The following is a 24,878-nucleotide window of genomic DNA, read 5'->3' as shown; positions in this document are numbered from 1 at the left end:
TGCATCCAACCTTAACTGCCAAACCACCACTTATGGTCCACCCTCCAGAGAAAGGGCAATTGGAACTGGACCATTTTGGATAGAGGGTGTGTCTTCTCCACCTTTGCACTTTGGGAGATTAGTTACCAAGCACACATCTTCAGGTTTCAGCACATGATTGTCAGTGAGCTCCCCAAGACAATGTACCCATTGTCAGACACTGAGCACATAAAGACATCATTCATTCATGCACTCTTAGTAATCTCACCATGCACTTAGCTAGTAATGCAGTGGAGCAGTAAGGGTGACAGGTTTTAAAGTGACCTTTTGCTATCGTGCCTGGCTTCCCCTTACTCAATTTTTAAAGAATTCCAAGGCAATATTCTTTAATGACTTATACAATGGTTCGGAACAGTTTAGACCACTAGTATAGGAAAAGCTGGAGGAGATTGAAAAGGAGGGCAAAAACCTTACTGCTGTTGGCATCAAATTTCTGACTCCTCATCACTGTTTTTCTAGGATGCAAAAGAGTACATTAACTGACTTGGTTCGAGTCTGACCTACTGCAGCAGAAATAACAGCCAGAAAACTGTGTAGATGTGATGCTTGATTTTCTTAGTGGCTGCCAGCCTAATGGTAGAAATGTGTACCAGAAAATGGGTTACACAGACCATAACCTAGAAGGCAGCAGAGTAGGTACCTTGAGAACTTGCCTGAGACCCCACCAGATCAGAAAGGATCTGGATTCTACACCAGTTTATTTTTAGTGCTAAAAAAGCTCAGGCCCATTCTATATCTAAGTGGCCTTAATTAAAGCTAATACAGTAGCTCCAGATGGTCATGGTACAGTTAGTTATTTCTTGCTTGTCAAGAGGAGATTGGATGTGCTTTTTGAATCTCCAAAATATGCTTACATGTAAAGATCACCAAGGAGTCAAAAAGGTTTATACACTTCTATGGAGGAGACGGTCATTATCTTATCAGTTCAGGGCTCCTTCCTTTGGACTATTCTGTGCTCCATATGTTCATAAAGTGTATGGCCACAGGTGCAGTGCAGCAGAGGTCCAACAGTTTCATGATCTTCCCCTACCTGGATGTCTGGCTACTTCAAACAGAAAACAGCAGGTTCCAGAACTTGGGACTGTCTGCTGCAACAAAAGCCATTCCATGAGGATTATGGTAATCCTTGCCCAGTTTCAGATGTGGCCTCTGCAGACTGTGATTTTTTTTTATATATAGGTTGTTTATTGGGCATCCTTTCTGGAAGTCTGGAAGTCCAGCTTTCCTGATAGGGATGACTGCAATTAGGGGTACAGAGAATAGGAAAAAGCAGATGGAATTTAGTGCAAAAATGGCAAAGGAACAAAGGTATTGGGAACAATTAATTAGAGATGGAAAGGTAATAAAATGGGAATATGCCAAAAAGACATTTGAACTTCAGGCTAGAGAATGGCTTCCCTATTAGGGACCAATATCATAGTATAGACAAACAGAAAGGGGATAGGAGAATCCTAAGTGAAAAATCTGCTGTCTTAGAATTTTTAGTTGAATCTAGATCAGACGCTTTTGTTAAAAAGAATAAATTAGAAGAGCATATAAAATATTGCACAATAACTATAGGAATCGATCAGTAGAGATTAGAAAAGATTAAAAAGAGAGATTGGATAAACATTTCACAAGGAAACAATGAGAAGACATACTTATGGCTCTCAGATATGCAATAAAGTCTTGAAAATTTAGGATTTTTGCTTGAAAATGTTTGTATAGGTAATTTTAAACCACAAGCAGACTCTAAAAAATTTTTCCTCAGGTAGATGTCAAATGTTGGAGGTAAGGTAGTAAGGAGGAGGTAACAGGGAACATATGATGTTCTTTGTGTTGCACTGTTGCAGTCATCACACTTGGGTTATCTGCCTGCAGGTAACCCTTAGTCGGCCCGAATACCAGAGTCTTAGTATTTCTGCGTCAGATGCTGTCGCTTCTTCCATGACGTCAGGTTTTCAGGGGTATAAAACAGGTAGCTGACGCCATTACATCAGCCTTTTTTGCCAAGGAGGAGCCCGAATCAGAAGTAGTTTGCAAGTGCCGGTCGGCCGCTACCTGAAATTTTCATTTTTGAGTTATAATCTTGAAGTCTTCTAAAGCTAAGTGCCCCACTGGGGATCCCGATGTCAGAAAAACTTAACAATTGTCTTGCCCGTGGAAAGCAAATACCTCACAGAGATTTTCATTCTTACTGCATCACCTGTTTAGGCCCAGACCACAATGTCCCTTGCTGTCGGTTTTGTGCTTTGTTTAATGCCTGAACCATTTGTTGTCGGGCTATCTTTGTCACTAAATTCTTTCACTCTCATTCTCCTTATTCCAAAATGGCTTCAATAAGCCATCTGACTACCGATCTTCTGAAAAAAACGTAAGGATAAAGACAGAGACAGACCGCATAGATCTAAAACTGTTGATGACACTTCCGTTAAGCTAGCTGCATGTCTGCTGGTACTCAGTGAGGCACTTTTTCAGCCCCTGATGCCCACTTCTATGGATTCACAGGCCTCTGCTGAGACCCATTCAGAGTCTGGTATGCCACGAGATGCTTCTTCTACTATGGAACCTGCGGATGTCTCTACCTTGGATGGGTCCAGAGCCGCTGTGCAGGCACCAGCTTCTGAGGGTGTTTTCTGTCCTACTGATGTTCAACTCAAACTGACGACTTCGTTTTTAGCCAAAACGACTGAGTTTCTTAGGCCCAGAGTGCGCACCATATCTAGAAAACTGATGACCATGCCACAAAAACAAATGCTTAGAATGGCTGAAGACCTTAATTCCCTAATTAGGGGAAGCGAGCCTTCCCCTGCTAAGAGATAAAGAATTGAGTTTCCTTCTGATTCTACAGACCAGGAGTCTGATGACTCTGACCCTTCTGATTATCAGGACATGCCCTTATCAGCCTATGAGGATTCAGATGCAGAGGAACCCATTCCCTCTGCCTCCCCTCCAGAGGATTTTTCTTTTGGTGAAACCTTGCATACTTTAAGAGAGCATTCCACTGGGAATGCCAAGACTACCCTCAGTCCAAAAAGAGACTTAGAGAATTTTTAGAGTTCCCTTAGCACAGGCCTCTAACTATACCCCCTGTCCTGGATGTTGTAGATGATGTTTTTATGGAATCCAGTCTTACTCCAGATACAATACCCCCAGCCTCTAGGAAACCTGACAGGTACTACAGAGTACCTGATTCCCACAGATCTCTCTTCAAGAACTGCGGATCCAGAGACCATTTCCCAGGGACCTAAAGGTATTAAGGCTACTACAGCCAAAAATCCTACCCCTTCGGACAGAGATTCCAGAACTTTAGACAGATGAGGTAAGAAGGTATATACCTCTGCAACTCTTGCCATCAGGGCATTGAATTGCCAGTTTCACATGTTGAAGTACCAGCAACATATTATGGAACTAAGGAAACAAAACATGGTATTATTTCCAGATTGTGCAGAAAATAAAGAGCTACAAGAGCTAATGCATTCTGCAAACCAAGTTAGTAAGCATACTTTGCAGTGTGGCTTTGATGCCCTAAAAGCATCTTGCAGGGCTGCAGTCACTGGGTCTGTACTGAGAAGGCATGCTTGGCTGAAGGAACAAACCTTGCCAGATCATGTCAAATCCAAATTATTAGATGCTCCTTTAAATAAGAACTGTTTGTTTGGCAACAAAGCAGAAGAAGTTCTTAAAAAGATGGAAGAAAAAGCAAACTGTAAAAGAATTCTTACAATTGCAACAACCTAGATTCAGTAGGCATTGGCCTTCTAAAAACTGGTCCTTTCCAGCCCCTTCCAGGCCTTCCCAGATGAGAACCAGGGGAAAAAGGCCACCCAGACTACAGTCTCAGGGTATGCAGAGATCTTGACAATGGAGTGCCCCACCCCCAAAAACGGGGAGTGGTAAGCCGCCCCCTCATGAAAAAAGTTCACAATGACTTTGCAATTATCATTCCCAGCCCTGCTCAATTACTTGTGCCCCTAGGAGGGAAAACTTGCCCTTCATGCAAAAAACTGGATGTCCATTACTCAGGACTGCTGGGTCCTAAACATTGTATTCCAGGGTACAAATTCTACTTCCATTCACTGCCAACCCCAAGAGAGGATTTCCAGACCTTCCTGCAAACCAGTTGGCAGAGGCTCAAAAGCAAGTACTTTCCCTGCTCAATATTAGAGCTATTCAAACTGTTCCAGTAGAACAAACGGGGCAGGGTTTCTACTTCAGAAAAGAGGGCTCTTGGTGCCCAATCCTGGATCTTTCAATTTTCAACACCTTTCTGGTGATCCCAAAATTCGATATGCTAACCCTGCAACAGCTTCTCCCTATGCTAGTCACTCTAGACTTAAAAGAAGCTTATCTGCACACCCCCCATAAGGGAGTCATGCAGGAAATATCTACATTTCAGGGCAGGCTGTATGCACTATCAGTTCTCTGCACTTCCCTTTGGCTTAGCTACTGCGCCCAGAGTTTTCACAAAGTGCCTGGCTCCAGCCATTACATACTGCAGGCAGAGAAATATCCAAATTTTCCCATACTTGGATGACTGCCTGATTCAACGGACAGTCAGGAATTGCTACTTCAGCACCTGGCATTTGTAAAAAGCCTTCTCACTTCATTGGGGTACACAATCACTGAAAAGAAATCTCAACTGGTACCCATTCAGAAGATTGTATTCCTGGGAGCAAGCTTGGACACAACTTCCCAGATGGCATTTCTCACTTCAGAAAAACAGGTCTGTCTGACAAACTACTTCAAACAAATGGCCACCAAAGCCCAACTTTCTGCAAGAAAAATACTGCAAGCCCTAGGGTTCATGGCCTCATGTGTACTGCTAATTCCATATGCAAGACTGCATATGAGGAAACTTCAATGGTACTTAAAAAGTCTTTAGCGTCAACATTCTCAGGACCTGGAAACAGTCATTCCTATCATACTTTGTCTAAGGACAGAGTTTCTTTGGTGGGCAGAAGCATGCAACCACAACCAAGGACTGCTTTTCACTCAACCCCTCACCACCCAAACCCTGAAAACAGACTCATCAGACTATGCATGGGGGGGGCTCACATGGCAGGAAAATGCATTCAGGGCCACTGGAGCCCAGGCCAGATTCACCTGCACATCAATCAAAAAGTGATGCTAGCTGTACATTCTGTTCTGATAGCCTTCAAATACCTAATCCTTCCAGGATAATTGCTTATAAAAACAGACAACACCACAGTTATGTGGTACATAAACAAGCAGGGGGAAACCCATTCTTGCCCACTCTGCAGGTTAGCCATGGCCCTGTAGAACACAGCCTTGAGCAACCAAGTGCACGTACAAGCTCAATTCCTGCCAGGCAAACAAAATTCACTGGCAGACGACTTAAACAGAAATCTCCTAGACCCACACAATTAGAAATTGGAGCCCAGCACCTTCAACCTTCTGATCCAGAGGTGGGGGACACTGGAGGTGGACCTCTTTGCTTCCCCCAAGAACCACCAGTTGAGCAGGTACTGCACCAGGAACCCTCACAGCAGGGCCTGGAAGGTGGATGCACTATCCTTTCAATGGGAAAACCTCTCATTTTATGCCTTCCCCCCTCAGCCCCTTCTCTCAAGAGTACTACTCAAGATAAAACAGGACAGGCCAAGGGCAATACTTATTGACCCAGACTGGCCACACCAGCATTGGTACCCACTCCTACGCAGCCTGACAACAGTGCCACCCTGGCACCTTCACCAGACTCCTACCCTGCTGTCTCAGCAGGAGGGACAGATTTTGCATCCACAATTGCAAACCTTAAACCTTGCAGCCTGGCTTATCCCTTGAATACCTCACCAGCAGCCCTCAGCAAACAGGTGCTGGACATCATTCTTGAAGCCTGAAGGCCTAGTACTAGGAAATCCTATGCTGAAAAGTGGAAAAGATATTGCTTTTGGAATCAGTCTCAAGGGAAGGACACATCAGTACCCTCCTTACCTCGAATCCCGGATTACCTAGCAGAGCTACTCCACAGAGGCCTATCCTTCTCCGTTAAGATTCATGTCTCTGCCATCTCAGCTCATTATAATACTGAGCCACCTCTATTTTCTCACCCTCTCATCAAACAATTCCTGAGAGGGACTAACAACTTAAGGCCCCTTAGGAGAGCACCCACCCCTGCCTGGGACCTTAACTTTGTAGTGGAAAAACTCACGCCATAACTTCAGCAAGAAGAATGTTTAAGTTACAGGCACTGATGGCTGTGGAACCCTTCATTTTTTCCATGTTGACACGGTTTCCCTCAGGACTAACCCGTCCTTTATGCCTAAGGTGGTGTCCAGTGTGTCTCTAAACGAATCCATCCATTTGTTAACCTTCTTCCCTAATCCCCAGAATAAAGGGAAAAGGATCCTGCACTCCTTGGATGTGCACAGACAACTCAGGGTCTACCTTGACAGGACTAAGCCTTTCAGAAAATCTGACCAGCTGCTAGTCAGCCTTGCTACAGGGGCAGAGGGTAATGCCATTTCAAAACAAACCATTTCCAAATGGATAGCACACTGCATCCATTTCTGCTACAAGCACCATGGAAAACCTACCCCACAGGGGATCATACTACATTCCACTAGGGCTACTTCCACCTCTGCAGTGTTTTTCAGGGGAGTCCCTAACAGGGACATTCTGGAAGCTGCAACCTGGAGTTCTGTACACACCTTTACCAAGCATTCCCACTTATCTATCTTTTCTAAATCGAGGTCTGGATTTGCTACAGCAGTCTTGCAAGGCCTACTAGCCAGCCCTAACACTTCTTGACTGTCTCCACCCTTCCTCAGGTTTAGGAATCAACCCAAGTGTGATGACTGCAACAGTGAAACACGAAGAGCATAGTAGGGTTGTGTGCAGTTACTATAAATGTAGATGTTCGAGTGTATTCACTGTTGCAGTTCTGGTTTCCCTCCCTCCAGCCCCCTGGCTTTCTCTGTCTTTCTACCTCTCGTATCTATAGCCATTCCTAATGGCACTGGTATTTACTTTTTACTGTTGGTGTTCCCCACTATGTACGAGCTCCCTATTTGGGGGCTCCTGACATTTGGGGCAGGAAAAACTGATGTAATGGCATCGGCTGCCTGTTTTATACCCCTGACGACCTAATGTCATGGAAGAAGCAACAGCATCCTACGCAGAAATACTAAGACTCTGGTATTCAGGCCGACTGAGGGTTACCTGCAGGCAGATAACCCAAGTGTGATGACTGCAACAGTGAATGCACTCGAACATCTACATTTATGGTAAGTGTACACAACTGACCTTTTTGGAAATGTAATAAGTTGTCAGACTTTAAAAATTCCCTGCAGATTCTGTCAGAAATACTGGATGAGCAAATGGGTGTAACTAAGGAAATTATTTTTTCAGCTGAGATATGTCTTGACATAGTTAGGCCTTTTTAAGTTTAATTATGGTGGCTGACAAAAAAGCAATCACTAGAAAATGGAAATTAAAGTCTAAATCAACTTTACTTGAAGTAGTAAATATTGTAACAGAAAAAAAAAACTGGAAATGGGATCTTTAGAAAAGGTTGGGCACAAACTACAAAGAAAAAATGGAAATTGTGGGAAAAATACATACAGAATAATGTTTTGGAGGAGAAGTGAGGTTTAAGGGAGGGCAGGAACTGAGCAATTTATGTCATGCTAGATTGATGGTAATTGTATAAAAGCATGTGTGTGATATATAACGTTTGTAACTGTGAACATGTTACATGGTTTGTTTTTTTAATATAAATGTATGTTTGCCTATGTCTTAAGTGATAATTTAATAAAGGTGTTTAAAAAATGTTTCCACCAAAAAAAATATCTACGAGGTTATGGGAACATGCCACATCTAAATTTTAGTTGCTGCTGACATTCCTTAGCAGATAGATGCAGTTAATGGCTGTTTATGTCACACAAGTGGTCCTTCACTTGCTGCAACCTATTTTCCTTCATAGCTAGCACTTAGCGCAGCAGCTGCTTTTTCACAGTCTGACTTCGGCAGCATGTTGCCTGGGACGAGCGCTAATCCAGACAGAGCTTCTAGGTTTGTTGTCTGCAGTCTTCATTTTCTTCTCATTCCCAAGTTTCTGTACAAAGCAAAGTTGAGCAAGGCCAAGGTTATTCTCTTAGGCCTGTATTGGCCGTGGCAGGTTGGGATCCCCTTAATCTGACTTCAACTTCTGGAGAACCTTTATAATTCACATATGTGACAAATCCACAGAACTTCGTGCTTTCAAGTTGAATGCTTGGTTTCTTCAATTGTAGTGATGACCAAAAAAGCAGCTTACATCACCAGGGGCATGCAGATCCTAAGTTGTGCCCAGGCACCCAGTGCTAGAAAGACAAACAGAAATAAATGGGCACATTTTTTTCCAAATTGGTCATTAGCAAAAAGGTTGGGTCGATTTTCAGCTCCAGCTTGTACTGTACTGGACTAAATAACGGATTAACATCTTTTGATTTGGGCCTTAGCTGCTTTTTTATGCAGGTCTGTCTTCATAGGTGATTACTCTCCTAATGACTCTAAAGGGCCTATTTAAGCCTAGCCATGCTTCTCAGATGTATTGCACAAGTTACAATACAAATCATTTTGGGGGGGTGTAACCTTGGCAAGAGTGGTTGAGCATTTACATGCTTCCTTTTAACAGGGACAAAGGTGGCTGATCAGAGGTAAATTTATGATTCCCCTTCCACTAATCCAAGTTGTGCTTGAATAAGTGCAGGGAGGACTGCTTCATATTGATCGGAAGGAAATCTGTTCCAGAGAAGGACTAGGATCTGAGACATATCAGTCCCTTCAACACGTCTTATTCATGTTGTAGAAGAGGCTTAGATTCCTAGAAAGGGTGTTTCTGATGCTGTTTGTTTTGGAGATATGCAGCAGGTCCATAAGGGCTGGATCAGAGGATGCTTTGTAGACCAGACATAGATCACCTCTCAGCAGTCTGGAGAAAATTGAATAGAAGGGTAAGATCATCCAAAAAGGACACGTCACTTGTTTCCAGTTTTCTCCTTGGGTTCCAGAGTTCTTCATTAGTTTAACTTATAGTATGTAAGACCTTCCAAAAAGCTCCTTGTTCCTCCTTGGGTCCTGTATTTTTTCATTGAGAAGTCAGTCTTCCTTCTCTCAAGGCATGTTGAAGAAGTTTCTTTCCTGGAAGACCTTGTTTTTAGTGGCAGTCACCTTGGCAAGACAAATGTCTGAATTCCAGGCATTGTGAATAGATCCTTTTCATCTGGTCTTCCACAAAGACAAAGATAGTCATGCAAACAAACCCCACCATCATACCTCCCAACTATACCGAATTACTCGTTTTTTACTGAGTTTTGGGCTCCAAATAATGGGGTGTCATGATTCCCGAGTGGCACCCCTTCATTTACTATTTTTTCCCAGTTTTTTTTAAATGTTTTTTTCTTTTGCATTTGAGCTGACATCATGACGTGTGCAATGATGTCAGCACTGTCAGCCTGTCAGAATTTAGCTCAAGGGCTCATGTGCACGCATTGCTACTGTTTGAATGAATTTGGATTTCCAGCTGTCTGCGAGCGGGAAGTGCAGAATGGTTATAGTACTGCAGAGTGAATATTTCCATAGTGGAGTTAGTTCATGGCAAATGAGCTTTAAGGTATTTTCAGAGAAGTTATCATCTTCTGTCTCTAAGTACAGCATACAGAGCTTTCGTTTGAATAATTAACTAGCTCATGAAATGAGCTTAACCTTTAAGATATTTATTTTTGGATAGCTCGTCTGTGTATTTTTTTCTAATTATCTGCTGTGTAGCTTAATTCAGAGCAGAAGCAGAGCTTAAGCTATTATCATCTGTATTTTCTCTGCTGTGTAGCTTAATCTTTAAGGCAGAGCAGTTATCATTTGTATTGAACTTAAGCTTTAAGGTATTTCACAACAGTTATAATCTGTATTTTCTCTGCTGCCGTGTAGCTTAAGCTTTAAGGTATTGCCTGTGTGTTTCTCTAAGACAGTGCAGCGTGCAGAGGTGTCGTTTGAATAATTAGCTAGGTAGAGTGGGTCTATATTAGTAACTCGAACGTTTACCTTATCGAATCCGTAAATTTTTGAAAATGACTTGCAGATACTTATTTGTACCTTATTGGACATAGTTCTTAATAACAATGTTTTCATGTTTCAAGAAACATATGCACAGATATGGGGTGCCACCATGGGCACCCCATGTGCTAATTCTTATGCAAACTTGGTAATGCATCAGTGGGAAAAGACTTATTTGTTTAACAGTGCATTCTTCCCACATGTACTACTGTACAGACACTTTGTAGATGATATACTTATTATTTGGGATGGAGACATGGATTTGTTAAAGGATTTAGTCATTTACCTGGAAACCACTACTGACTTCCTATGATTTACTATGGAAGCTTCTTTTTCCAAGATAGATTTCCTGGATATTACTATCTCTAAAGATCCAGATGGTTCAATTTCAACTACTCTGTACAGGAAGCCGTGTTGGAAGAATGCAGTTACATTTTAATAGTATGCACCCACGTTTTGTATTTCCGAACATTGTTAAGAGCCAATTCACGAGTATTGTTAATATATGCAGGAATGACACTGAAAGACTTCTACAAATAGAACATATGGATGAGTTATTTCAGGAGAGAGGTATACTTATACCCTGATAAAGGATATGAAGGAATCAGTATTAAATCCAGTGAGTGCTAGTTCAAGTAGATATCAGATTATACATAATGGATATCGAAGGTTCAAGAATGTTACCAGAACTAAATTTGATCAGACTAAATTAGCTTTTACTACTAGATATACCAATGATAACAGGAAAATTACAGAAATTATTAGGAAGAACTGGAATGTTCTACTCATAGATCCACAAATTCTTAAGTTTGTAGGTGAAACACCTAGGTTCAGATACAGAAATAGCAAGAATCTCAAAAGATTACTTTGTACTGAAAGGACAATGGTCAAACAAAACATAAGTAGGCGATTTTTAAGAAATGGTACCTTCCCATGTAATTGTAATATGTGTAAACACATTGCTGATGAACAACAATTTGTTTACCCTTGTCTAGATTATATATTTTACCCTCAGGTTTCATGCTACTTGTGATAGCTTGAATTTAATATACTTAGCTACATGTACAGAATGCACAGCATTCTATATAGGCATGACTTCCAGAAAATTAAAAGATAGGATGTACAATCATGTTTATGATATCAGGAAACTGAACCCATCTAATGCTCTAGCTAAGCATATTGCTACACATTTAGATCATATATTTAAATTTAGGGTCTTACAGATTGTGAATGTTAATAAATGGGGGGGTTGATAAGATGAATTACCTTGAATCAGATGAATTATGTTGGATTTTAAGGATGAGAGCACATATTGAACCAGGACTTAACCAATGTGTTAGTATTAAGACTGTTTTAGCTGCACGTAGATAATTTATTGATGCTTATCAAGTTGCATTTTAATTTTAATTTTTATTTATTTTGTTTTTGTATTCTCTGATATGCATACATTATTTTCATCCATTATTCATGGGTTTAGTTATTAGATATATTATTAGATATGCTAGAGTACATATTTATAGTTATATTAACTTTGTTTAGTTTATACTATATACATGACAGAGCATTATGCTTCTGCGGTGTTAGTTACTTTTAAGCTTTTTATTTGAAATGTTTTATTGGAGTAATGCTATGAAATTAAGGCGTTGCTTTGCTTTGTTTTTAAGGAGCAAGACTGAATGAGTCATTTATTTGCTCCTACTATTTGTAGGAACAATTAATCTATCAGTCTGTTAGTCCATTAATCTATTAACCTATGAGCTTTAGATTTGATATGTATTTATACTCCTTGAGATTCACTGTTGTTAAAACCTGAGGAAGTGTGTTTTTATACATGTGAAAGCGCTTGTTTCTTATATTAAAATCAGTTTATGTTTAATTTCGTCGTGGTGGTCCTTTCCTGCTGTTTTTGGACATTAGTACTGCAGAGTGAATATTTCCATAGTGGAGTTAGTTCATGGCAAATGAGCTTTAAGGTATTTTCAGAGTAGTTATCGTCTTCTCTCTCTAAGTGCAGCATGCAGAGCTTTCGTTTGAATAATTAACTAGCTCATGAAATGAGCTTAACCTTTAAGATATTTATTTTTGGATAGCTCATCTGTGTATTTTTTTCTAATTATCTGCTGAGTAGCTTAATTCAGAGCAGAAGCAGAGCTTAAGCTATTATCATCTGTATTTTCTCTGCTGTGTAGCTTAAGCTTTAAGACAGAGCAGTTATTATCATTTGTATTGAACTTAAGCTTTAAGGTATTTCACAGCAGTTATAATCTGTATTTTCTCTGCTGCCGTGTAGCTTAAGCTTTAAGGTATTGCCTGTGCATTTTTCTAAGACAGTGCAGCATGCAGACGTGTCATTTGAATAATTAGCTAGGTAGAGCAGGTCTATATTAGTAACTCGAATGCTTACCTTATCGAATCCGTAAATGTCAACCTGTCCTTATCAAAATGTGAAAACATAGAACGTCCAGAAGAGCGAAACCGGAAATGTCACATCGTCATGGTTGGCCTTCTGCGGTATAGCTCCGTAAGGTAAGTGTGCGATAGTTACGGACCTTAGGGTTAGGGTGCTGGTTAAGGTAAGTGCATGGATGGTAATGTATGTTAGATTTAGTGTAGGGTTTTGTTAAGTGTATGTGTGTGGATTATTTAGTTTGTTTGGGTTTATCTTTTTAAGGTAAGTGTGCGATAGTTACGGACTTTAGGGTTAGGGTGCGGGTTAAGTTAAGTGCATACTTGGTGGTATATGTAAGATTTAGTGTAGGGTTAGAAGTAGGGTTTAGCTTACGGTTAGAAGTAGGGTTTTGGTTAGTGTATGTATGTGGTTTATTTAGTTTGTGTAGGTAGTATGCAGCGGGCGGTGAGGTGGGACAAGTATGATGGTTCGATGTTTTGAATTTTGCGGTTTAGGGCGTTCGGTGTTTATGTGGTTCGATGAGGATGGGTCAAAGTTTAGGGATTCGATAAGGTAAGCATTCGTGTTTATAATATAGACCCAGGTAGAGCAGTTATTATCGTCTGTATTGAGCTTACGATTTAAGGTATTTTGGAGCAGTTATCGTCTGTATTTTCTCTGTTGCTGTGTAGCTTAAGCTTTAAGGTATTTCCTGTGTGTCTCTCTAAGACAGTGCAGTGTGCAGAGCTCTTGTTTGAATAATTAGCTAGCTCATATTTTCGGATATCTTGTCTGTATTTTCTCAAATTATCTGCTGTGTAGCTGCTTTTAAGGTATTTCAGAGCAGGGCTTAAGCTATTTCAGAGCAGTAATTAACTTTTGGTCTTTATGTATGGGCCTACACTTGCATCAAAGTTACACAAACTGTTGTATTTTCTCTATATTTTTTGGTTCTCTGATACAATTTTCATTGTCAGTCTATAACCTAAACTTGTTTTGAATTTCATCATCCTTTCAAGAAACAGAATCATGAATTATAAGTTTTGTATTTCATATAGTAACTTATCTTGATATTGTATCATTAATTTATCAGTTTTTGGATTTAAACATTTATCTAAATTAATACGTGCAAAAGGAAGCCAAGCACAGGTTTTAAAAATATGTCATCTTTTACTGCCAACTGACCAAAAAGTTCAAAATCTTGCAATTTAAATTCAGTTATATCCTATAAGCATGATTCATATATGTTAATGATATCAGTATGATGAAACAGTTCTAAAAAAATCATTGTCATATTGCTTACTTATTCTGTAAAATTGCATGATAATATTCTTAATTCTTTTTCATGAGATATTATTGCTATTCTTTGTTCTTAACAGTCACAAGTGATATTCATCTGGTATTAAAGTTTCTTTTCTCCACACTGCACAAAAATGTCTAGCCTAAATTGCAAGTAATTTTCCGATAATTTCAAATGATGCCATTAAACTAAAAAGAACAATTTAAGTTGTTTATCCTGTTGAGCCAGGGGCGGCTCATGCTATCGGTCTGCAGGACTGCAGCCCTCCCACCTAGAAATAAAAGAAATACATAACGTGAAACATAAACTTTAAAAACAAAATTTTACTTTTTTAACGAGTACCGGAACTGCTGCGCAGACACACTCAGACTGCCCTGCAGATGCCCAGGAATCTGTGTGAACTCTGACTGCCTGAGTCAGCAGTCCAGATGCAGAGAAAGAATTTTCTGCCCCGCAGATGTCCAAGATACTGTGCGGTAGATGACCACACAGAAGAGAGGAGCTCCGGACTGCTTTGAGCCACATACAGGACCAACCAGGAGAGAGGTAAGCAGGGATTTGAGCGCAGGACCAATCAGGAGTGAGGTAAGTTGAGTTCAAAGCTCTTGCAGGGAAGCATTAAGTTGAGTGTGGGTTTGCTGCTTCAAGACAATGGAGTTGGACCTGGTTTACTGCTTCCAGACCCATTTACAGGTGTGTGTGTGTGTGTGTGTGTGTGTGTGTGTGTGTGTGTGTGTGTGTGTGTGTGTGTGTGTGTGTGTGTGTGTGTGTGTGTGTGTGTGAAATGCCCTTGTTAACACATAGTGGTGGGTAGAAATACTCAGGCTTGAACCCTGTACCTTGGATGCAGGTGGCAAGGACCTGAATTCCCTACCCACCACTACTTGTAAAAAAATTGCAGATTTTTGCCTCATATTTGTTCTGTTCCTCATAAAGTCTGTGGTTTCTGTATCTTCATATTTCCTTGCAAAGGTTTGTAGTGCAGTGGTGCACTGGTAGCATTGTTGCCTAACAGCTATACGTTCTCTGGTTTGATTCTTGGCTGGGGTGCCTTATGTGTGGAGTCTGCATGTCCTCCCATCCCTTACAAATATGTGTCTTGAGTGTTTCTCCCTGCTCTGCTGAAATTTGGCTTTGTTTTGTTCCAACTCAGACTAGTTTCCTGGTTAACAAATGTTTAAAAATAACAGGCATTTGAATTTCAGACCTCATATTCTTCAGAAAGTACATGGCAAAACATAACCTTTTATTCTAGCAATTGTCTAAGTTTATAACATAGATATTTGAAATTTGCCCATATTTTGGGGACTGTATTCCCCCATTATTGGCCTCATCCAGGTATTTTGTGCTTAGGTTGAGAGCTATGGTGAGAACTAAATTCACTAAATATGTTTGGCAACTGTATTCCCACATTATTGACTTTTTTCAGGTGTTTTTTGCTAAGAGGTTGACAGCTATGATGAGAACTGAATTCATTAAATAGTAGCCATTTAAGTTTGTCTTCCTCTGTTTCAGCTGATTTGGCATAGTGGTATGTTTCTCTGACTGTTTTGCACAGGATCCCCTGGGTTCAAGACATGGCAGTGAAATGTATGGTGGTAACACAGCATTTTATTCTAGCAACTTTCCAACATTATACAAGCAATGTTTAAAATGTGTCCCTGTTTTTTGGCCTTTTGTCCCCCCCCAATAAATTTTGACTTTTTCCAGATATCTTGTGCTGCAAAGTTCAGAGATACAGCTGAGTGTCGAGTAGATTTTACAAGGAGCTGAGAGCTGCAGGGGAACAAAAATTTAGTGCTGCTTATGCTAAGTCTGCTTGCATTGTTAATAGAACAACTGGTAGTGTACTTGCTTTTGATGCAGAAGGCTGTGGGTTCTACTCCCACAGTAGGTAGATGCATTGCTGATACTGTACTGTGTTGTAAAGGGGGTGGATGCTGCAGTCCTTTTTGGCAACGATACCTAGTAACTATGAACCTGTTATCAGTTTGCTATCCATTCCCTATTGCGGTATTACTAGCTTATCATTTATTTAATGCATGCAACATAGGCAATTTATTCTTCAAGGGCAACAGGCACTTTATTTGTAGATGAAACAATGACATATAGAGTTGTTTGCTAGCAGCAACCTCTTTATTAGTTACAGATTTCTTTAATGTGGATTTTACTACTTCAGAGATTGTGCATATTTACTGATACTGGTGGACTATAGAAGGTTGAGTAAACGTTTTATGATGGAAATGTTCTGGGTTGGGCAGTTTTGTCATTGGTGCATGGATTTTGCTTCATTGTTTACTGGAAAAATGTTTAAAACAATAAATTTAAAATGCCCTCTAACAACTGTACTGTATTGTACAAGGAATATAATGTAATACAGTCAGGGAAGGTGTATCAAAGAGCATGTGTCTGTTTCATGTACAAGGGGCCTATGATTTTGAAAACAGCCCAGAGTCTTTATCTGCCACTGGCAAAATATATTTTCTTTGAATGTGGGTTTCAATGCTGTTTCAATGCATGTGAGTTTCAAGGGCAGAGAAGTTTTAATGCTAAGTCTATTTTCATTGTGAGACTGCATTGCTTTGTTTAACAGATATCTATTAGGGTTTGTGCTGTAAAATGCAAAATAAAACTTTCAAATGAAATCTAAATCATCGCAGAAGTAAAGCAGTATGCACATTACAGTGTTTATGGTAAATGGGGCCAAATAACCAAGGAATGGGATGTTGGAATGGCTGCAGGGGGGAGGCTCCATTCGACCATGATTTTGTGAGGGGGGGGGGTAGCAAACTCAGACAGCCCCGGTTGAACTATACCTCTCAGTCGTCCATACTTTTGCAGAATGAATAGATATTTGCTTCTTATTTTTGGTTTGTTCCTCATAAAATTTGTGGTTTTCTAGCAAATCATTTAGGAATGAAGTCACTAAATGACAGACATTGAGTTTCAGACGTCATAACCTTCAGAAAAATGCATGCTAATGCAAGACCTGTTATTCTATCAACTGTCTTAAGTTTATACAAGAGCAATTTTTAGTAGTGTTTGTATGTTCCCCCAATATATTTGGCCTTGTCCAGATTTCCTGCATTAAGAGGTTGAGAGGTACGTGAAAATCACTTTGTAGAATTAGGAATATCAAAACCTCTCAATTGTCCTCAATTTAGCTCAAAATGTGCTCTCCCCTAATAATCCCTCCTCAAAATGGCAATTTTGGAAGAAAATGTGGAGGGTTTACAATTATATATAACTGTAATGATCAGAGTTATAGATTACTTTTATTTCAGAAATGCATGTAGATGCTCTTATTTTGTTAGCTGCTCAAGTTAACAGTGTTAACATTAAAAAGGTGTCTCTTTTTTGACAGGTTCCCAGCTGTATTGTATGGCAACTTTATATTTTTGCATCACATTTTTGGTCTGTTTTTCATAACATTTTGGTTTTCTGGCAAATTACTGGCAAGTCATTAAAGACTGAAGTTAGAAAATAATGGCAGACATTTGAGTTTCAGATTTCATACCCTTCAGAAAATTTGTACTAATGCAATATCTACTACTGTTCTATTATCTAAGTTAATAAGGGCAATATTTAAAAATTGTCCTTATTTTTGGGCCTGTGTCCCACTTCTAGTTCTATGTATGGCTTTGTCCAGATTTGTTGCTCTGAAGTTGAGAGGTATGAGTGTCAGAGCCATCAAATTATGACATACTTGTTGCACCCCACTCCCCATTGTAGTGGCTCTGGATGTGTCCAAGGAAGGCAAGGAGCAGTTATGCAGTGTAAGGGTGCAGAGTATTCCCCCATCCAAGGTAGACCACAAGTACGACCGTGGCTTTTCATCTGTCCTTGATTTTGCAGAATGTTCTGGTTTTCTGTCAGATTTTTATACTGTTGATTTATGCTTCTTATTATTCAGGAAATGCATGCTGTCACAGTGCCCTGTTACTCTGTTTAAGTAGCAATGATTTAATGAGCATCAGGTAAGCTTGTCGGAGATTGTAAGATGCAAGTAAGCTTTAATAAGCATACTGTTAAAGAATTACCAGCATTGAAGGCCTTTTTGTTGTTGTCATGCAGAGAATATTTACATAACTAGATAATGTATAAGCCTTGGGTATTAAAATGCATATGACAGTATTTGTAATAAAAGGACAGGATTACAGTATTTTCAGAAGCTCATTACATTTATTGGAGACTTGCAGTCATCTTTGCAGGCTTTACCCATAAACTAAACAGAATGCCAATCTATCATGTGTGGTCCATAACTGAGCTTGTTTTTTGTTTGCTGTTCATTTTTTACTTTTATCATGTCTTCCCCATGAAACAAGTAGATAGTTGTGCCAGGCAGCAGGTCTTTTTTGGATAAGAAACATTTTTACAAGTGGGGGTATCACAGAGATTGTTACTTTCAGCATGTTACTTGGTAATTTTATAAAGCTGAATATAAATTATAATTAGAACTGCAGTGCAAGGAGTAGTGGTTTGAGTTGAGTGCTACTTGTTTTTTTATACTTGATTTTGACTGGCATTCCAGTAATGTATTTAAAAAGTAATTTATTTTTTCATGCCTCACAACCTGTTTCCATCTGGATATTAAGTAAGTTGTCATGTAACCAATGCATTGAAATATTTTTTTCTTCTACACTTCATTTTGTCTTGATTGGACTATCGTAATGACTGTTTGGCACCCAGGGCAGCGTATTTAATTAAAGTTCCAGTTGTTGTGGTTTTGAGCATAGCTCCACCACTTTCTAGTTGGTCACACCCCTTCCCATTGGCCCCACCCATTCAGCTGTCTCCTGCAGTCCTCCTTTAATTTGAAGTCACCAGCCACCACTGTGTTGAGCCACTTCATGACTATCATATCCAATTGCTTTCCCAACACTATTATAAACAGTATTTTTAGCTTTCTCAGAGCTGTCACACACTATCCCTGGGGTTTAGAAAGGGCTACTACAAGGGGTTATCTGTAGCCAACCTGCCACATATATCTTTTCTGATTTAGTAAAGGCCCACCACAGTGATTCTAGACACTTAACTAGAATCACCACTATGGGATATCTCCATGGCTGTGCTAAATGTTAAGACATTCCAGGGTAAAGGCTAATGCTAATTAGCCATGTGCTGTCTCACACAATTTTTCTGTGGGAAGGATGGTCTGCATGGAATCATTCAGCCGAGTAAATTAGCTTGCTCTGCCACATTAAAGAATACTCTTCAAGTGACACTTTGGGTGATAGGGTTTTGATTCCTTTTAGACAATACTTTTCTGAAGATGTGCTTAGGTTTCTTCAGGAGGCCAGAAAACCCACTACTAGAAAATTCTATATGCATTGGAGAGATGACTTACTTGATTATTTGAATATATATGGAATTTGTTTTTAAAGATAACCATGTGGGTATATATATATGTATATATATATATATATATATATATATGTATATATATATATATATATATATATATATATATGTATATATATATATATATGTATATATATATATATATATATATATATGTATATATATATATATATATATATATATATGTATATATATATATATATATATATATATATATATATATATATATATATATATATATATATATATATATGTATATATATATATATATATATGTATATATATATATATATATATATATATATATATTATTTTATGTAGAGTTGCTGTAAAAAGGGGTGTCTATAAAGCTGAAGTTTTGATGCTGATACTTTTATCTGAAACAAAAGTGCTTATCATTTTTTTTATGAATAAATAAATATTTATATTTGCCAAGGTCATTGTGGATATGTTTAGATATAACATCTGTGTGGAAATACTAAGCTCTGTTTTTGCAGTCCATTTCTAACAGGAGTGACTGACTTAAACTAATTTCTCTTCCTGGAGGCAGCTGGACTCTTCCATTTCCCTCAATGGTGTAATTGTTTTTTGTAATTTGTTTGTTCTACTTTTTACATTTACGTTTTCCCAATCCATGAGGATAGAATTTGTAAACTGGGAGTTAATTTGTGGTTACCTATCCATTCGTCCAAATTGCATTTGAATAGAGAAAGAGAAAGAGAAGTTCTTTGCTTTATGTGGAGTGGAAGAGTGTTCCATGGAAGTGGTATTCTATGTGATGCAGACCTATCCCTCCATTGGCTGCTTAGCCATCCATCCACAACCACTTTTTCCCAGTTCTGCACATGGGGTCGGGGTTTCACTTCAACAATGACAGTCCTGTAGAGCCAAGGTTTACGATTTGCGAATGTGTTATAGGTCTGATAGAATAGGGTCTGTTGAAACTCTGTATGCAAGGTAGAGGTTGCCTGTCAGTAGCCTGTATGATACTGAGAAGAGGGACTAGGCATTGAGATTTTCTGCTTATTTTTACGATTTAAGCCCTTGATTTTTTTTTTTTAGTGAGAAAGTGTTGGGGTTGTTCCAGTATACTCCATGATCAACAGAATCTCTGGCTTTAGACACAGTACCTGTAGATATAAGGCATGTAATGAAAAAGGCCTTTCTACAACAGTGGATGAGGGTCGAGCAAAGAACAGCTTGTTAATGACATACATTCCTGGATACCCAGCTACAGGATCAATTTTCAGGGGTGTGTACTCAGTGTGATAGTTATACGAGAAATCATGCATACTGAAGGATACAGTTATACCCTTTCATTTACTTTTAGTCCCTGGTACAGTTGTAGAGGTGTTTGATTACTTCATGATAGATATTGAGTTTAGGAGAATTATATTTGGGCTCTTAACCAGGATTTCAGATATATTGTAACTCAAAAAGCTGTAATATCTGAGGTGGAGAAACAGAAGCAAAATTTAGACAACATATTGCTTTTCCTACAAGGGTAGGAAGGGACAAGTATTTTTTGGGATGGGCAGATAGTATGCTTATGGTAAGCAGGTCATTGATAGTGTAAACGTTTGAAAAAGTCACCACATAAACTAGTGAGGAGATAAATAAAGCATTTAAGTATTATACTTTCAGATGTAAAACAGTAAAAAAGAGCACTAATACAGTAGGCTGATCTGATTTGTTAGTTTATTGTAGATGAGATAACCATAAGTGACCTTCTGTGGAAGGTTGGACGCCGGGCTGGCAACTCGACACCGTAAAAACTCCACTGCCAATCATAAGCAGACAAGGTGATCCGTTGTGGTGACCCCTAACCGGGAAAAGCCGAAAGAGAGAGAGAGAGAGATAACCATAAGTGAGAGCCACGGGAGACTCCTTTTTTTTTCCTGGGGAACATGTACCTGGGCATGAATAATGTTTTTCTCTTAGAACAGTGCACCAGTGATATTCAAAGAACATACAGTTACTGTGGCTCAGCATTTGAATTTACTGTATTAAATTTTTCTTTTTCTTTTCTGCTTAGGTACAGTATGAATGTGATGGTTTCCTGGAGAAGAATCGTGATACTTTGTATGAGGAACTTATCAAGTTGGTGAAGACGAGCAAGGTTCGTTGAAGGATTTGCTTCATAAGTCTTAACCATTTAACACTGTTTTAAAGTGTAGTGTATTAATTGTAAACCAAGCATAGGTCACATGGCTAGTATTTCTATATTACTAAAAATAGGAGTGTGGCAGTAACTAATGGAAAAAGACCATCACGAGTAAAAGTGCTATATTATTGTCAAGGTTAGATCATCACAATCTTGCTATTTAAAGATTTTGTTATTCCATAAGATTTCCTGTGTTTTACTTGTCTTTTGCTTAATTTCAGTTCCACCTGTTAGCAAACTTCTTTCAAGATGATGAAACTCCAATGTTTCCTTCAAATTCAACTATAAAAGTGAAACCTGCCCGACCTGGAGTGAAGCCAACAAACAAGCAGCTCCGCATGACTGTTGGGAGTAAGGTTAGTGGCAGGCATATCTCTCAATGGTCTTGAATTTTGCAGAATGTGTAGATCTTTACCTCACATTTTTGGTCTGTCTCTCATACAAACTTGTTTTCTGACATATAATTGAGGATTGAAGTTACTAAATACTAGCAGACATTTGAACTTGAGACTTCACATCCCTCAGAAAATGCATGCTAATGCAAAACCTGTTATCCTAGAAAGTGTCTAAGTCTATAAGAATATTTTTAACACATGACCCTATTTTTTGGCCTTTGCCCTCTCCCCATTATTTTTGGCTTTCTCCATGATTCTTGTGGCAAGAGGTTGAGAGGATGCTTGGCATATACAGTTTAATCACTGTTAATTAACAGAATGAGTCATTATGTTAATATGTCTGTGTTACATCAGTTATAATTTAACTGCCTTTAGGGTCATGTGATATCTTTGTTGCAATAAATCATTTAGATAATTCTATAAGCATTGTTCCTTTTGTTTTTACAGTTGTTGCTGTTATATTACACAACAGGTCACGGTTTTGATCCACACTAAAAAGAAAACCAGTTTCATTTATTTTACCAAAGTCTGTGAAATTATAAGAACGTTGTATGTTTCTAGAAAGAAAAATATGTCTATAGCTAGTCTGAGGTACCAGAAGTACACTTCAAATGGGAAAAAAAAGTGCCAAGGTGGGAGAAGCAGATTCACACTGAAGATTACCTTGACATTGCTGTGAATGACATTTGTCTGCCAACAAGGTAGAGGTGTAGAGCATATTAAAAATCCAGTATCAGCTCGAGATGTAGCCCTCTTGACTGCTAACTCTCAGCACATTGCTGGCCTTGAGATGATGGCATCCTCTATTGAGGCAAATCTGCACTAGAAAGATAGGATCTCCCATCAGATGATGTAGAGCAGTATGAGCAAGCAGGATGGTGGAATGGGTGGGCCACTGTGTTTCTTCAAAAGTGGCTTGATAGTCACGCTGGTAGGTATCTAAAATATGAATATTAAAAAAAGAAAGAAATGCAGCAGCACTGAATACTGTAACAGATTATTATTTGAATGTCCTTGATGATCAGTATAAAACTTGTCAGAAGTCCTTTAGAAAATGTTTAATTATTTCTTACAGAATCTCATTCATCCTGTATCCTACATTTTTTTTTGCTTTATTGAACCTGAGTAGAGAATTTCTTGACATGCACTGACAAAACTGGATTTATATATGTCAAGGTGTATGCACTGGACTTTGGTCAGCTTTGTGTAACAATTAATTTCTGAGGCCTTTAAATTGCCTTTGTTGGAGCTGTGAGCAGTGTCAGCATTTCTGGATAATTAGTTGCACTGCCTTAAAAGAAAGGATGCATAAGACTTTTAAGAAGTACCATGCTGATTAGTGAAAGTTGAACCCATAAAAGATTCTTAACATCTCACTATTTGAACTGGCTAAGTTTGACTGAAATAAACTTTGCGGTTCTATAGAAAAATGCTGGGTTTGAAAATGAAGATATTTCATTGAAAATGAGACTTCAGATGCTTATCAGTAGCAATTCTGAAGGTGCCCACAGAATGTTCATTTAACCAAGATGAGTCTCAGTTGATGGTTATGGGTGTAATTATCCACAATCCCATTTTTGGCTTTTATCTGCTACACAAGCTTATATGGTAAATGCAGTCCATGGGAATCACCCATTCTGAAAAAAGTAATCCTAAGCATGACAGCAACTGTAGCTATAATTATGACATAGGCAAATTTACATTTGTACAAAAGTAATCAAACTGTGATAATAAATTAACATTAGCAAACATTATACTTCAAATATATTGCTATATATCATATAACCTAAGCAACATTACTCTCCTATTTGCCCTAGCCTTCCTTTACCTACTGCTCACCCTAGAGCAACAGCCTCCTTAACCTGTATCCCTTTACTCTCTACCCTACTCTTCCTCTGTGCTATTTTCTCCCTCATTCAGTCCTGCAATAACTGATTTTTGTATTTCTCTACTTTTGTTACAGCCTGTGTCCTCGGGTGTGCCCTTCCTGCTCTAAAAATACCCTATATAAACTAAATACTTACAAAGAACGCTCCCTCCCATCTAACACCATGAAGACTCCAAGTGTACTGTTTGTGTGCAGCAGTGTGAATTTTCCTGTATTACCAAGGAACCCACAGTGTATGTAGCCTATAAAATTAGTTGTGTGCTTGTTAACTTTGCATACTGTAACCTACCTCCCGGGTGAGATAGTGGCCTGCTGCAGCCTTCATCCTCCTCCTCCCGCCTCTCTCACCTCCCAATGTATGCATCTGTTCTACCATTAAGCTCCCTTTAGATTTTAACTTTAAAGGGGTTATAGCCTTCCTTAACTAAACGCAGTACCTCCATATCTGGAAATCTAACCATTGAGCCCTACACTCTCTGTAAATTGCCATTCCTCCACATAGCCACTAGGTGGCAGCAAATAGAGCAGAAGATCGCTCCAGATTTTTGCTTTTCTTATTCTCCTTAGGTGTACCATTACCAGTAGACTTGTTTCCCCTTCCCTTTCCAACCTACATTATTTTTCACTACTTACCTACTCTTTCACACATAGCAATACTGCCTTATAGAATACTAAGACTCTTACCCTGTGTCTCAGAGACTGATTGTTTTTCTAGTCTAGCATTTCCCTCTTGGTGTTTCCCTGCTCCGTTTGCCCTGCGGGCTCACTCCGCTCCCCAACCCCCAATTCCCACCCATCCCCAGTGGTCCTAACCTTATACTTCCTAAACCACACCTTCCCGACAACCCAACCTATCCACTACTCCAACCAATCTGGTGAACCTAGCCACACCCCTCCTCAATTACCTATCTCCTTAGCCCATCTTGATCTAGAACCTTCTCCCTAAGTATCTTTCCCTCTCTTTTTCCCTTTTAACTCTTTCTTCTGGATTCTACCCATTGTCACTTCTGCTGTCTCTTATCCTTGCCCAATCTTTTTAAAGTGTACTAGCAACCTTATTGCATCTGTACAAGTAATCCTAGCAATATGCCTACAACAAATACAAATATCCAAACTAAGTTAGTACTCATAGTCACACTTTTACCAGTCCTCACTTCCACCTATCTATTCACCTTCTTTGAAAAGGTGAAATACTTCCATTTCAACTACTCTCAAAAACAAACAGCTATTCATATTTCTACCCCTTCACACTTTCAATTATATATCACATCTACTCCCTGCTACCTACTATCCAAATAGCATCACTT

General features: G+C 39.1%; 1 protein-coding gene across 1 annotated transcript in view; it reads left to right on the top strand.

Moving 5' to 3' along the window:
• MYO5C (myosin VC) overlaps nucleotides 1-24,878 on the top strand; it is a 1,763,334-nt gene that overhangs the window by 19,742 nt on the left and 1,718,714 nt on the right. Inside the window, exons 2-3 of the mRNA XM_044078824.1 lie at nucleotides 21,160-21,243; nucleotides 21,510-21,644. Coding sequence (XP_043934759.1) covers nucleotides 21,160-21,243; nucleotides 21,510-21,644 — 219 coding nt within the window. The remainder of the gene's footprint in view (nucleotides 1-21,159; nucleotides 21,244-21,509; nucleotides 21,645-24,878) is intronic.

This window comes from Protopterus annectens, chromosome 7.part1 (genome assembly GCF_019279795.1).
Source record: "Protopterus annectens isolate FY-2018-M chromosome 7.part1, PAN1.0, whole genome shotgun sequence".
NCBI classification, from domain to species: Eukaryota; Metazoa; Chordata; order Ceratodontiformes; family Protopteridae; genus Protopterus; species Protopterus annectens.
Note: the sequence above shows the minus strand (reverse complement) of the source record. Positions and strands in the feature narration are given on the sequence as shown.